Source organism: Rhinatrema bivittatum, chromosome 4 (assembly GCF_901001135.1).
Source record: "Rhinatrema bivittatum chromosome 4, aRhiBiv1.1, whole genome shotgun sequence".
NCBI lineage: Eukaryota > Metazoa > Chordata > Amphibia > Gymnophiona > Rhinatrematidae > Rhinatrema > Rhinatrema bivittatum.
Genome location: NC_042618.1, coordinates 344,802,678 through 344,818,707, shown reverse-complemented (window position 1 = coordinate 344,818,707; position 16,030 = coordinate 344,802,678). Strand labels below are relative to the sequence as shown.

The following is a 16,030-nucleotide window of genomic DNA, read 5'->3' as shown; positions in this document are numbered from 1 at the left end:
CACGAGACCTAGGGTGCTGTGGATTCAGTGATGCTGGGCCTCAGGGGCCCAACTAAAACCTTTCCTTTACACATCAGTTACCGCACTGCTCTTCCGGGAGTGGGATACTCCAGACGCCGGACTGAAAGTCAGCAGGGCCATGGACAAACTTTATCCACTCCCTGAAGAGGTGTTTGACCTTCTCAGGATTCCAAAGGGGGATGCTGCCATATCTGCTGTTACCAAGAAGACGACCATTCCTGTGATGGGTGCTACGGTGCTCAAGGATCTTCAGGATAGAAAGCTGGAAGTTCACCTCAAGAAGATTTTTGAGGTCTCCGCCCACTATATGCAGCAGTTTTATGTTACAAGCAGACCTTCGCTGGGGCAGCTCCAAATGGATAAGTCCATGTCAGATGTGGAGGCCCTCCAGGCTGAGCAGCTGGAGGTTGTGGCTGCCTACAGTGCAGATACATTACAGGACCTGTTAAGAACTTCGGCAAGAACCATGATTTCTGCTGTTTCAGCTCGCAGGCTCCTCTGGTTGAGGAATTGAGCAGCGGGTTGAACTGATTTCCTCCAAGGCGCAGCTGGGTTCTTTGCCCTTTAAGGGCAAGATGCTGTTTGGTAAAGAGTTGGAGGACATGATCAAATCCTTTGGGGAGAATAAAGTTCACAGATTGCCAGAGGGCAAGCCGAAAGCGAGATCTGCTGTTTCCCCCCTCTGCCGCGATTTCGTGCATCCAGATCTTCTGGTTCTTCTTCCAGACAACCATCGAGCAGGCAGCAGTCATGGAGTCACCCTTTTGCCGGCCGCCAGCCAGGCAGAGATGGCTCCACCCAGGGCCTGGGCAGTGCAAATTCTTCCCAATGAGGCGAGGTCTGTCCACTCCTCTGTTCTGCTAATAGGGGGCTGGCTGACTCTTTTTTTTTTTTAAGAGGAGTGGGCCAAGATTACCTTTGACCAGTGGGTCTTATACATAAGTCAAGGCTACGCTTTAGAGTTTGCTCGGCCTCTCAGGGACCGGTTTCTCATCTCCCCATGCTCTTATCGGCAAAAGGAATTAGTGGTGCGAGCCACAGTCAGTTGCCTCAGAGTTGGGGGCCAATGCGCCAGTGCCTCCGGTGGAAGAAAGAATAGGCAGATATTCCATCTACGGCGTAGTGCCAAAGAAGGAAGGCGCCTTCTGGCCCAACCTCTATTTGAAGAAGGTGAACAGAGCTCTTTCGGGGCCTCGATTTTGCATGGAGACCTTGCGGCCGGTAATTGCAGCAGTCCACAAGGGGGGAGTACCTAGCCTCCCTGGATTTGACCTGCACATTGGAATTCAGCCCGAGCACCAAAGATTCCTCCGGTTCATGACCCTCGGAGAATATTTCCAGGTTATGATAGTGGTGGCTGCTGCCCTTTGGAAGGAGGGGGGTTCTGGTGCACCCTTACCTGGCTGATTCAGGCCAAGTTGGAGTCCCTCTGGCGGGAGGTGGTGGATTGGGTCCTTTACCTTCTGCGCTCCCTAGGGTGGATAGTGAACTTGGCCAAGAATCACCTGGTTCCCTCCCAGGCCCTGGGGTTTTTGGGAGCCCACTTCGACGCAAGGTTTTCCTCACTGAGGAATGGATTCTCAAATTACATGCTCAGATTCTTTCCCTCTTACCCATGCACATGCCCAGGGTCTGGAATTACCTGCAAGTTCTTGGGTCAATGTCTTCCACTCTGGAGTTGGTCCCATGAGCCTTTGCTTATGAGGCCTCTTCAATCAACCTTACTTTCCCGTTGGGATCCGCTTTCCGAGCAGTTTCAGCTACTGCTTCCGCTTACGGAATTTGCGCGTTCCAGTTTCTCCTGGTGGCTCGACCTGGAATAGGCTTCGCCAAGGAGTAGACCTGGAAGTCCTTTCTTGGACAGTGGTAACCACGGATGCCAGCCTCTTCGGTGGGGGGTGGGGGCAGTCTGTCAGAACAGATCGGTCCAGAGCCATTGGTGGAGGACGGCGTCTCTGTGGTCCAGCCATGTGCCTGGCTCTCCAGGCCCTCCTTCCCCTGGTGAAGGGAAGGTCAGTCAGGATCCTGTCGGACAATGCGACAGTCGTGGCATACATAAATCAGCAGGGAGGCACCAAGAGCCGAGCTTTAGCTCTGGAGGCCCGGGAGTTGATCAGCTGGGCGGAACTGCATCTGGAGAGGATAGCGACTTCTCATATTGCAGGCTCGGACAACGTTCAAGCGGACTTTCTCAGCCATCACCAGCTGGATCCTGGCGAATGGGAGCTGTCAGAGGAAGCTTTCCAGCTTGTATGCAGCAGGTGGAACCAGCCCTGCATGGACTTGATGGCGACTTTTCGCAATGCCAAGGCCCAAAGGTTCTTCAGTCGTCGAGAGATGGGGGCAGAAGGGGTGGATGCTCTGGTCCTTCCATGGCTGTCCGATTATCGTGTTGTACGTGTTTCCACCATGGCCCTTAATCAGTAAAGTGTTGTGACGGGTAGAGGCCCACCGTGGGGACATAATCCTTGTTGCGGTGGAATGGCCAAGGCAGCCGTGGTTCGCGGACCTGGTCAACCTAGCAGTGAACAGCCCCTTACAGTTTCCGCTCCTGCCAACTCTCCTACATCAAGGTCCCATTTGTTTGGAAGGGGCAGATCGCTTTTGTCTAGTGGCCTGGCTTTTGAAAAGGGGGCGCCTAAGGAATAAGGGTTATTTGGATGCGGTAAATGCTACTCTCTTGCAGTCCAGAAAAACCTCTATGTCCTTGGCTTTTGTCAGGGTGTAGGGTGCTTTTGAGTCTCGGTGTGTGGATCACAAAATAGACCCTATCCGTGCCTGTCTTAGCCTTTTTGTAAGATGGTCTACTTAAAGGTTTATCCTTTAATTGCCTGAAGATTCAGGTAGCAGCTCTCTGTCTTCAGGGTAGGGTGCGCAGCCTTCGCTTGTCAGCTCATCCGGATGTTGTGCGCTTCCTTCAGGGGCGAAGCATTTATGGCCTCCTGTGCGGAATCCATGTCCTTCCTGGAGTCTCAATCTGGTTTTGAGGGCCTTGTGTAAATCACCTTTTAAGCCTCCAAAGCATGCTATACTGAAGGATCTTACTCTGAAAGTGTTTTTTCTGGTCGCTATTTCCTCAACTCGCAGGGTGTCGGAGCTTCAAGCCTTATCCTGTAGGGAGCCCTTCTTGAGGATCACTGATACAGGAGTATGCTTGAGCACGGTTTCCTCCTTTCTCCCTAAGGTGGTATACTTTTTTTCATTTGAATCAGTCTGTGGAACTCCCTTCCTTTCCGGCTTCGGCTCCTTCCACGCCTCACTCTAGAGATTTGCAGTGCTTGGCTATGAAGCAGGCACTTTTGCACTACCAGGAGGTTACCAACAGTTTCCACCTGTCTGATCATCTTTTTGTACTGTGGAGTGGCCCCAGACGGGGGCATAAGGCTTCTAAGGCCTCTGTTGCTCGGAGGTTGAAGGAGACTATCAGCTCTACGTACATTGCTCATGGCCGGCCAGTGCCTGTGGGACTTTGTGCTCATTCTACTCTGTCGCAAGTGCCCTCCTGGGCCAAGTGTCAACAAGTTTCGCCACAGGAGAGCTGTAGGGTGGCTATGTGGAAGTCTTTGCACACGTTTGCCAGACATTACTATCTGGATGTCCAGGCCCCGGAAGCAGGGGGTTTTGGTGCCCATGTGCTACGAGCGGGACTTTCGGGGTCCCACCTAGTGTAGGGAAGCTTTGGTACATCCCAGGAATCTGGACTGATGAGGGTACATACAGGGAAAGGAAAATTGGTTCTTACCTACTAATTTTCATTCCTTTAGTACAATGGATCAGGCCGAAGTCCTGCCCATTTTGGGTTAGGGGAATTGGAGAGTCCGCTCGGTCGGTGTTTTTTTGGCTTCAGGTTCTTGTTCTGCACAGGTGTGTTGTGTGGGCAAGGGTTCCTTTTTGGATTTCCAAGGTTTCTTCTCCCCGCTGCTCGTTTGGGGAGTATTGTACATAGTTCATGTAGTTATGGTTTTCTAGTCAGCTGGCTTAGGTACAGTTCAATAGTGACAGACTGCAGGTGGCACCTCAACCTAAGTGGCAGTGTCAGTCAAAAACTTCTCTGTCGCCATCTGCTGAAGGGAAGGCAAAATGCAGCAATCTGGACTGATCTGTGGTACTACAGGAACGAAAATTAGCAGGTAAGAACCAATTTTCCTTTGTGCATCTGTATCAGGGAATCACTACCACCAGAGGTCCTACCTGTACTAAAAGCTGAGGAGATGGATAATTAGATACCACAGCATTAGCAATGTCCACACTGACTCGGTTCAACTGCTGTATTTGCCTCTTCCAAACCTGCAGGAGCCCCTTCCCACTTCGATCCACCTTCACTCCTCCAGCCCAGTCACTCTCCAAGAAGAAGGAGAAGCCTGTCTTATCTCGCTCATGCCTGGAGCCAACAGAAAAAGACAAGTTTTTAACCCCTTCCCTGTTTCATCCCATGTGCAAGTCTTAGAACTACACCAAATAGTAACAAATAGAATAGTTTTCCTTAGGGAGGATACAAGATCAATCCCGACCAACATTTCGATAGACTTTTTTTTAGTGCAACAGTTTCCTCTGGCTTGCTCAAACAAAGTCTTGTACTAGGGCTGCAATGCCATGAGCCTTCATTTGCAACGGGGGGTTTTCCCTCCCTTTTCTGTCTAATCCAGCCATTTCGCAGCCAGTCCTTTTGGGCAGAGGCCACAGCTGTGTATTTTGAGTTTGACCATTAGATATCACTTATATAATGGCTGGGACTCACTTTTCTGGAGGCTGCAAACACTATTGTTGTAGCAACCCCAGCTCAAGGGGTAGAACTCAGATCTACCCTGAGTGGTCCCCATGCCTGCTAATAGCACTGGCATTGCTAAATGTTTTAAGGATCATTTTCTGAAAACATTGACAGTTTTGACTGGGAACAATGCTGCTAGGAGCATTTTTTTTTGTCCACAAATTTTAAATAATGAAAAGATGATGCCTATATCCCCCCCTTCTACCACCTCCACTCACTTAAAAGGTGTTTCAGCAACTGCCTTCGTGAACATACTGATAAAATCTGCAAACTCCTTCCAGGTCTCCAGGAACTGAACTTGTACACCTGTGTAGAGCTGAAGGTCCACTAGAGTCTGAAATCACAAACCAATTCAGCAGTGAGTGCAGGACCCCAGCTAGAATGTCCTAAGGTTGCATCATCTACTTGTGCTTCCAATCAAACCCAAAGAGAAAGCAGCAGACCCAAGATAATCCAGCTCTGTTGGTTGCCATGCGAGAAATCGGTTTTCAGGATGCTAGGAAGTCTTGTTGCCAACATAAACTGGATCCAAGCAGCCAAGACAAGAGTTCCAAACAAAAAAACTTTAATAAAGGCCAGAATACTTGCAAACTGCAGCATATAGTATAATACTAGATGGCATCAAACTTTTTAAATCTTCACAAGGTGGCCGAACCAACGCAATATCAGAAGCCATTAAAAAAAATGCTCTGGTAGGACTTAAGTACCAGAATCAGAGTTCAGGGCTGCCACTTACTGCTTCCACAGGTTCTATAGAGCAGCCAGATGGGGAGCAAATGCCTTTCACAAGAGAATTCACTTGGGCAGAATCTGAACTTTTTGGAAAGGAAGGACACAGAATCACTTGGACATGAAGGGTTGCTTACCTTCTCTACATCCATCCTAGACAATACTGGGAAAGCTTCTTCATTCCTTTTCCTCCGCCTACGCTTCTCTTCTGCATTTCCTGCATCTCCATTCAGTACCGTCTTCCGCAACCGAAGTTTTTGAGTTCTGAGGAGAAAAACACAGCAGGACTCGCCTTCTGTAAGTACAGGAAGCGCACCAGAGAACACCAGAATATAAACCAGGAGCTGTAAGGAACAACACAGCTTCTCTGCTCCCAGTGAGAAGCAGCACTACTGCTAAAGAAAAATTGGTTCTTATCTGCTAATATTTGTTCCTGTAGTACCACAAATCAGTCCAGACTCCTGGGTTTTGCCTCCCCTCCAGCAGATGGAGACAGAAAAAGTTTTACTGACATTGCCACTTAACACAAGGTGCCACCTGCAGTCCCCTCAGTATTAATCTGTACCCAAGTCAGAAATGAAAGAAACAAAATCAGCACCTTGAATAACTGACCTCCCCTGAATGAGTAGTGGGAAGAGGAAGCCTGGAAACTGCACCCACACAAAATCTTGTGTAGGACTAACAAAAACCTGTGCAATTCTTCAGATTTATCACAAAAACAGATTGAGCATACTCTCCAATTTTCCCTTTCCTCCAGTGGGTGGGACTCTGGACCGATCTGTGATACTACAGGAACGAAAATTAGCAGGTAAGAACCAATTTTCCTTTTCCTGTACGTACCCAGATCAATCCAGACTGCTGGGATGTACCAAAGCTTCCCTAAACAGGGTGGGGACTGTGAGAGTCCCACTTAGAAGCACACTTTCACCAAAACCCATGGCCTCTGGGGCTGGACATCCAAAAATAATACCTGGTGAAAGTGTGCAATGATTTCCAAGTAGCCGCTCTACAAATCTGTGGCGAAACTTGCTGACACTTGGCCCAAGAGGCCACCTGAGAACGGGTAGAATGAACCCTTAGCCCCTCTGGAACAGGGCGACCTTGACAGATATGTGCAGAGCTAATAGCCTCTTTTAACCACTGTGCAATTGTGGCTCTTGATGCCTTATGACTTTCTGGCACCGCTCCAGAGCACAAAGAGATGATCTGACATGGGGAAGCTGTTCGTGACCTCCAGGTACTGCAACAAAGTGCACTTTACATCTAAGCACCGTAAGTCTTTGGATCCTTTGGCGCCTCAAGCTAAATTTGGGAAGGACGGGAGCTCCACTGATTTAAGTGGAATGTTGACACCACCTTGGATAGAAAAGATGGAACCATTCTCAAGGACACTCCCTCGTCCAAAATCCTCAAAAAAGGCTCCCTATGTGGAAAGGCCTGAAGCTCGGAGATTCAGCGAGCCGATCAGATTGCCACCAGGAAAACCACTTTCAAGGTGAGATCCTTCATAGTCGTACTTCTCAGAGGTTTGAACAGAGGTGCATATATGCTCTTCAGGACCACATTAAGGCTCCAAGAAGGGCAAGGATTACGAACTGGGGGATGCAAATATTTTGCTCCCCAAAGAAAACACAATGTCTGGATAAGCCGCCAGTAAAACTCCTCAAACCTTACCTCAAAGACATCCCAAAGCCGCCACCTGAACCCTGAGGGAATTAAAGGATAATCTTTTGACCAAACCCTCCTGCAGAAAAGCCAAAATATGCACCACCGAGGCTTGCATAGGATCCACCCACTGCCCAGAACACCAGGCCTCAAAAACTCTCCCTACCCTCGCATAGGTCAGGAGGAGGAAGTCTTCCTAGACTGCAAGATGGTAGTGATAACCCCGTCTGAATAACCATTATCTCTCAAAAGCTGCCTCTCAAAAGCCAAGCTGCTAGACAAAATCGATCTACCTGATCTAAACAAATGGGACCTTGGTGCAGAAGGTTCGGCAGATGAGCTAGCCGTAACAGTCTATCCACTGCTAGGCTGACTAAGTCCGCAAACCACGGATGCCTCGACCACTGGCACGATGAGAATCACATCACCAGGATAAATCTCTATGCGCTACAAGATCTTGCCTACTAATGGCCAAGGAAGGAACCCATACAGGAGAATGTCAGTCGGCCAAGGCAGACCTAAGCCATTTACCCCCTCTGCTCCTCTTTCTCTTCGCCGGCTGGAGAAACACTGAAGGTCGCCATCAAATCCACACACGATGTGCCCAACCTGTAACTGATGAGATGCATCGCTTCCCCTGACAGCTCCCACTCTCCAGAGTTCTGTTGCTGCGGATCAGAAAATCCGCTTGCATGTTGTCCAAGCTCACTATTTGGGAGGCTGCCAAGTACTTCAAATGCTGTTCTGCCCAATCGATCAAAAGCCAGGTCTCCTCAGCCACTGCTTGACTCCTTGGTGCCCCCGTCGGTTGATGTAAGCCACTGTTGTCGCATTGACTGACAAGACACTCGTCGGCCTTCCCCTCACCAGGGGTAGAAATGCCTGAAGGGCCCAATGCATGGCTCTTGTCTCTAGACAACTGATGGACCACAAAGGCTTCCTCCGCTGACCACCGCTCTTGCACAGACTGGTAGACATACTGCTCCCCACCCGGAGAGACTGGAATCGGTTGTGACGATCGTCCAGACCGGAATATCTAGGTCCACACCTCGACTCAACTTATCCAGAAAGAGCTACCAGGAAAGACTGGATCGAGCAAACACCATAAGAAGGAAAGGTAGCTGAAATTGCTCCAACAACGGGTCCCAGCGAGATAGTAAAGCAGACTGTACAGGCCTCATATGAGCAAACACCAATAGAACTAATTCCAAGGTGGAAGCCTTAGACCTGAGAACTTGCAAGTAATCCCAAACCTTGGGTACCTGCTTTTCCAACAATCCGCGAACTTGAGCTTGCAACTTGGAAATCTGCTCTTCGGTGAGGAACACCTTCCCCACACCCTTGTATCGAAACATGCCCCTAGGAATTCCAAACTCTGGGAAGGGCCAAGATGACTCTTGGACAGATTGACTATCCACCCCAACGATCTCAGGCGCCAGAGGACCAAGTCCACTGCCCTCCAACAAAGGGTTTCCGACTTCACCCAAATCAGCCAGTCGTCCAGATAGGGGTGGACCAGGACCCCGTCACTCCGGAGAGTTGCAGCCACCATGACCATTACCTCGGTAAAGGTCCTGGGCGCAGTCACCAGACCGAAGGACAGAACGCAAAACTGAAAATGTTCTCCCAGAATCATGAATCTCAGATATCTCTGATGATCGGGCCGTATTCCTATGTGCAAGTACGCTTCAGTTAAAGCCAGGGACGCTAGGTACTCCCCTCCTTGTGCACACTGGCAATCACCGAACGCACGGTTTCCATTCGGAACAGAGGAACCTTCAGAGCCAGGTTCACCTTCTTTAACGTGCGCTCCTCCAGGGGGACAGGAACAATGGTTCCCAGCCTAGTCCTGTTCTCCTTGTAACTGCTGATACCAGCATATCCACTTTGGGCATAAAAATCAAGTACTGCGATTGCTTTTGTGGTAGTAGCTCCAGATTACCAAAGAGTTTAACTCCCTTGTGCCCAGAATCTGGAGATTCCCATTCTACTATCACCATTTCCTCCACCTCAGAGTGAAGGGGAAAAGTCTTAGCATACTTATGCAGACAGTTAATAATTAGTATCCCCAGTTTCTTCAAGTTTATCTTCTGAATTTTTAGGGTAGCAACCACCCGATCAATAAGGGATGCAATCTCATCCCTATGGAAAAGTCGGAAAATCACTGCTTGAATCCATAAATTCATCCAGGTCCTCCAAAACAGACTTTCTGTTGTGAGGGAAAGGCATGTTCGAAATGACAAGACTCCCAGGCTCATTTAGAAGACAAGTAGTGAGCTACAGACTTGGGAACAAGTCCCATGCCAGAAGATCCCAAAAATTGTGTCTCCAGCAGGCCTCTGAATAGCACAAAAGGAAAAATCTAAAGGTCTTCAGGGAGAACTCTCAAGGGAGTAAGGCTTGAAAACAGGAGGCTTCAGAGATCCCCATCCCCGACTGGGGATAAATGCAGGGGCTCCCAATAACAGCTGGGGCCATATGTTCTGAGGGACCTGCAGCTAAAATGTTGGCCATTCCCACTGAAAATGCTGACTCCATAGGCCCCGGCACCCTGCTCGAGCAGGAAGATGATTCAATTCCCGTGGCAGCCAGCCCTACTGATATAAAATGGAGGCCTTCTCTCAGGGCACTTCTCCGGTTTTGAGGTAAGCCGCGCATAAAATCTCCAAAAGCGGAAGCGATATTGCAGCCACAAGCAGAGCTTCTTCTCCATCAGGAGTGTGAGTGGTCAAATTAGAGCTGCTCTGAAGGAGCTCACCTCCAAAACTTAGAGGAACTTACCTCCACTGCTGAAAACACTGCTTGCACTAAAAGAGCCTCAGGATGTTCCGGAGTTGCTCTCACATTTCCTTGTTTCCTTTTTGGTAAAATAAATCTTTAAAGGCAAAGAAACCAGAAGAAGGAGAGGGGAGGCAGACTCAGTGGATCCTCTTAATTTTTTTTTTTTAAATATATATGCCAATTCGATCCCCTCAGGCTCAACCAGTCCCCCTCTGGTTCTGGGAATTGTCTGAGCAGGCATTGCACTTTGGTATTAGAAAACCAGGAGTCTGGCCCTAGGAAACCAGAGAAACCTCTGCCTTACTCCAACCTCAAAGGGCTAGAAAGACCTTGTCAGAAAAAATCCTGCAAAACAAATCGGAAGCCGATCCAGTTGGCTGTATAGCAGAGAAGAAATGGAGATCGGTGTGTGTAAAATGCCCTTTATTTGAAATTAGTCCGACTCCAGCCGAGTTTCGCTCTATGGTCTAGAGCTGCCTCAGGGGCAATGCACTATAACAGGGCTTATCGCATGCCCGCAGGTAGATGTGGTTACCTTAATGTATTCAACTATTAGCAAGTGTCAGTCTTATTCTGTTAATGCATACATGAGTGTACTGCAGCATAGAGGTATAGGATATGAATGCCTCCTGATCATGTAGGTTCTTTTAGAGTTAGTAGAAACTACAAGCTGAATCGGTTAAAAACCAGGCTACAGGATTCCTGGATTATACTAACTCTAAAAGAACCTACATGATCAGGTGGCATTCATATCCTATACCTCTATGCTGCAGTACATTGGAGACTGAGTCAGATTTCAAAGCTGACGTCACTCTAGATATACCCCTTCAGTAACCTCAGCTCTTCAGTATTCTCTTTGAAAAGCCATTGTTGATATATCTTTGCTTAAATAACTTGATTAAACTTGATTAAAACTTGAACTGGTTCAACTAATTTCCAGACTGGAGACGGCCAATGCACTCAACCAATTAAAACTGACACTGGACAAACTGTGGGTGTCTTGAACTAGGGGTAGGCTGCGGCTTACCCGTATTTGCTTAGTCTCGAGGTTTGCTATCCGAGGTTCTCCTTTTCTGGGGCAGCCGTGGGCGGGATGCTGAGTCCATCTATCTACACTAAGGAAAACAAAATTATCAGGTCAGTAATTTCTCCATTCCCTAGTATGCAGCCAGATGGACGCAAGACCAGTGGGATGTACAAAGCTACTCCCGGACAGGGCGGGAGGCTGCCTGTGGCCCACTTAGTACTGCCATTGCGAAGGCTGCATCTTCTCGGGCTTGAACATCCAGGTGGTAGAACCTGGAGAAGGTGTGTAGGGAGGACCATGTTGCCGCCCGACAGATCTCAGCGGGCGACAGCACATTGGTTTCTGACCAAGAAACTGCCTGTGCCCTCGTAAAATGAGCCTTAACCTGTAGAGGTAAGGGTTTTCCTGCCTCTATGTAGGCTGCCTTGATCCAGCGGGCTATGGTCGCCCGCGAGGCCACTTCTCCTTATTTCTTCCCGCTGGGAAGAATGAACAAGTGGTCCGTTTTGCACACCAGTTCCGATCTTTCCAGGTACCACACTAGGAGTCTGCCAACATTTAGATGGCGAAGAAGGTGTGAGTCCGGAGATGGTAGTGAGATGGTTTGGTTCAAGTGAAACTCGGAAACCACTTTCGGTAGGAAGGAGGGGACAGTGCACAGTTGTATGGTTCCAGGCATGAACCTAAGGAATGGTTCCAGACAGGACAGTTCCTGTAGTTCGGAGATGCGACGAGCTGAACATATTGCCACCAGGAATATCGTCTTCAATGTTAAGAGGCGTAGTGACAGACCGCATGTTGGTCTGAAGGTATCCCCAGCTAGGAAGTCTAATAACTAGATTGAGATTCCACAGAGGCCCTGGCCACTTTAGGGGTGGTCGGAGTTGTTTAACCCCTTTCAGGAAGCGGGACAAATCCAGATGGGTTGATAGCCGGATACCGTCCACTTCGGCTCTGAAGCAGGACAGTGTGGCTACTTGGACCTTGAGGGAGTTGAGTGACAACCCCTTTTTCATACTGTCCTGTAGGAACTCCAGAATTATGGGAATCTTAGCTGTCCATGGGAGTATCCTGCGGTCCTCACACCAGGCTTCAAATACTCTCCAGATCCGTTTGTATGACAGGGAGGTGGAGAACTTGGTGCTCAGAGCAGGGTGTCAACCACGGCCTTTGAGTAACCGCACTCCTTCAGGCGAATCCTCTTAAGGGCCAGACCGTAAGAGAGACTAGAGTTGGAACTTCATGGAGAATCGGGCCCTGCCGATGAAGGTCCCTGTGTGGAGATAGGCACAGAGGGTTCCCCGCAAGGAGTCTTTGCATGTCTGCGTACCAAGGTCGTCTTGGCCGATCCGGGGCCACTAGTAAAACTAGTCCCCTATGATGTTCTATCTTGCAGATGACTTTGCCCAGTAGTGGCAATGGAAGGGGGGGGGGGGGGGGGGGGGAAGACGTACAGTAAGTCTTCCTCTGGCCAAGTCTGGACGAGAGTGTCAATTCTTTGGGAGTGTGGCTCTTGTCTGTGGCTGAAGAACCTGGGGGGGACTTGGGCACTGAGACGGGTGGCCCGTAGATCCATGGCTGGGAGGCCCCAGAAATTTACTATCAGTTGGAAGGCTGTGGTCGACAGCATCCATTCTCCTGGGTCCAGGCTCTCTCTGCTGAGGAAGTCTGCTGAGAAGTTGTCTTTTCCTGCGATGTGGGAGGCTGAGATCCCTTGTAGGTTTATCTCCGCCCATGCCATGAGATGGTCTATCTCCAGAGCCATCTGCTGGCTCCTGGTTCCTCCCTGACAGTTGATGTAAGCAACTGTTGTTGCGTTGTCTGACATTACTCGAATTGCTTTGCCTTGGAGTCGTTGGCTGAATCGCAGGCACACTAGTCTGACTGCTCGCGCTTCCAGGCGGTTTATGTTCCATTCCGCCTCTTCCTTGTTCCATTGTCCCTGGGCCATCAGTTCCTGACAGTGAGCTCCCCACCCTTGCAGGCTCGCATTCGTGGTGAACAAGATCCAGTTCGGTGGGGATAGGCTTACTCCTCTGCTTAGGTGGTCTTCCTGTAGTCACCACTGGAGCTGAGAATGTACCTCTGCTGGTAGTTGGAGGCGAATTGAGTAGTCCTGGGACAGTGGGTTCCATTGTGACACTAAGGAGAGCTGGAGCGGTCGCATATGGGCCCTTGCCCATGGGACGACCTTCAGGGTTGAGGCCATGAGGTCGAGGACTTGAAGATAGTCCCATACCTTGGGGCGTGCATTGGTCATCAATCGTTGTAATTGTTCCATCAGTTTCCTTCTCCTCGGGGGAGGGAGGAAGACTTTGTTCTGTTGGGTGTCGAAACAGGCCCCCAGGTATTCTAGTGATTGAGAGGGCTGCAGACTGCTCTTGCCCGTGTTCACGACCCAAACGAGTTCCTGCAGTAGGTTCTTGATTCTGCTGGTCACCTGCCGGCTCTCTTCCGAAGACTTTGCCCTGATCAGCCAGTCGTCCAGGTTAGGATGAACCAGGATCCCTTCCTTCCTCAGTGCTGCTGCCATGACCACCATGATTTTGGTGAAGGTTCTGGGGCGGTTGCTAGGCCGAAGGGTAGCGCTTGTAACTGGTAATTTTGACCCAGTATCGCAAAGTGCAGGTAGCGCTGGTGATCCTGATGGACCGGGATGTGAAGGTAGGCTTCGGAAAGGTCCAAGGAAGTTATGAACTCTCCTGGTTGTACTGCCATTATTATGGAGTGAGGAGTCTCCATGCGGAAGTGTAGTATCCGCAGATGACAGTTGATATTCTTGAGATCCAAGATGGGCCGGAATAATCCCTCCTTCTTGGGAACGATAAAATAGATGGAATAGTACTCCATATTTTGTTGGGGCGTGGGAACCGGAGTTATTGCCTTCAGACTGAGTAGTCTTATTAGAGTGTTTTCTACTGCCAGTCTCTTGGTGTGGAAGTGGCAGGGTGACATCATAAATTTGTCTCAAGGGTTGCTGCGGAACTCCAAGAGTAACCTTCTTGAATGATGTTTAGTACCCATTTGTCCGACGTTATCTCGACCCCTCTTTGGTAGACGAGGGCAAGTCGACTCCCTATCTCCTCTTCCTGTGGATGGGTCAGCCCATTCTCATTGTGGAGCACGGCTGGAGCCTGCCCACGGGCCTGCTCTCCTCTTAGTCTGTTGGTTCCAAAAGGGCTGGGACTTTCCGGAGGGACAAGGTGCCTGGAACTGCGAGTTCATGTAGGGTCTAAAGCGCTGCGAGCCTCTGCCCTTGGTTCTTCTGGGGGAGGGATCCTGAGATCTTTTACTCCCATCTTCTGGTAGCCGAGGCACTGGGGATTTGCCCCATTTGCTGGCTAACTTCTCCAATTCGCTTCCTAAAAAGAGCGATTCTTTAAAGAGCATTCTCGTGAGATTCGCTTTAGATGTCGCGACCGCAGGCCAATTCCGTAGCCATAGTTGTCTTCTGGCTGCCACTACCGAGGCAACACCCCTGGCTGAGGTACGCACCAGGTCTGAGCTTGCGTCCGTCAGGAAGGCTGCTGCAGGTTCTATCATCTCACTGGTATACATTCCGGAGTTATTTGCCTCTCTCGAGAGGAGCAAGCAGGAACGTGCCACCAATGCGCAGCAGGAAACAATCTACAGTGTCACTGCTGTTGCGTCGAAGGCCTGCTTAAGGATGGATTCCAAGCGTCTGTCCTGAGTATCCTTCAATGCAGCCCCTCCCTCAACAGGAATAGTCGTTCGCTTTGAGATGGCATAGACCATAGCGTCCACTTTCGGGAAACGCAGGCATTCCTTGGTCACTGGTTCTAGAGGGTATAGGGCTTCCAAGGCCCGACCCCCTTTGAAGCTGGCTTCCGGGGCATCCCACTCCAGGTCAATCAGTTTCTGGATAGCTTCCATCATTGGAAAGTAGCATAAGGACTTAGGAAGGGACACCAAGATGGGGTTCTTCTTTGGTTCCGCCATAGGATCCGTGCCTGGAATACCCAGCGTCTTCAGAGTCTGGGAAACAAGGGCTGGTAATTCATCCTTGTGGAAGAAGCGAAGCATGGTTCGGTATGGTTCCATTCCTGGAGGGATTTCTCCTTCTTCCAGGGAGTCACCCTCATCATCTGAGGTGTCTGGGTCTCTGTCAGGGAAGTTCTTGGTTAGGCAAGGCATGTCTCGAGGCATCTGAGCCAGGCTGGAAGGATCTTTTGCTTATGGCAGGGGTTGAGCCTGGGGCGCAGCCGGGGCTGACTGCGCCTAAATGAAGGCTTGCAGCCCTTGGAAAAATTCCAACCAGAAGAAGGTCCCTGGGTCCATGTTAATCCCAGGGGGGAGTCTGAGTAGGGGCCCCAGAGGTGCCCTCCTGTGGGGAAGCCATCTCGGAGATGCATAGATCCGGGGAGCTATCATCAGTAGTTCCAGAACCATCTCCCTACAGTAAGGGACCAGGCTTTGGTTCCCCCAGGGCTTCTTCGCAATGCTGACACAGACAGGACTCCAATTCAGGCTGCGTGGCTCTTATGTGGCAGGCTGTGCAAAGAGAGTGCCTTCTGGCCTTCTTAGGTGCTGGTGCCATTGTCTCTATGTGTTTGTGCTAGTGCAGTTGCAAACGCGGCTGTGCATGTAGTTATGCGCACAGGTGTGCTCAGTTGTGTGCAGGTCTGTATTGGATGCGCGCAAGTTAGGCGCATTGGCCGCCCAGCCTGCCCCGCGCATACTGCCGGTCGAAGAGGAAAGATGGCGCCCCCCCCCCCCGAGGGTCTCCACGTGTGTGGACTCTTGCACCAGATTGGGGCCTAGCCCAACCAAGGCTGCTCAACCCAATCGGTGCTGCCTTTTTAACCTCGCCGGATAAGAATTTGGTACTGCAATCCGAGCTCTGGAGACTGGAGACCTGAATTTAAAGGTTTTTCTTACCTGGTCTCGGCGCTTACCGATCATGTGCCGGACGATCTCCAGCTGCAGGGGGAGAGGGAATTACCTTCACCACAGTGCTCATTTCTGCACCTGCTGCCTTTCAGCCACTCTGGGGGCTAAGTCCATGCCGGAAACCGGCT

General features: G+C 50.1%; 1 protein-coding gene across 2 annotated transcripts in view; it reads right to left on the bottom strand.

Moving 5' to 3' along the window:
- EME1 (essential meiotic structure-specific endonuclease 1) overlaps nucleotides 1–16,030 on the bottom strand; it is a 50,963-nt gene that overhangs the window by 2,276 nt on the left and 32,657 nt on the right. For both annotated transcript variants that reach the window (XM_029600620.1, XM_029600621.1), the window contains exons 6-8: nucleotides 5,656–5,782; nucleotides 5,008–5,123; nucleotides 4,213–4,402 (exon numbers count right to left, since the gene is read on the bottom strand). In XM_029600620.1, coding sequence (XP_029456480.1) covers nucleotides 4,213–4,402; nucleotides 5,008–5,123; nucleotides 5,656–5,782 — 433 coding nt within the window. The remainder of the gene's footprint in view (nucleotides 1–4,212; nucleotides 4,403–5,007; nucleotides 5,124–5,655; nucleotides 5,783–16,030) is intronic.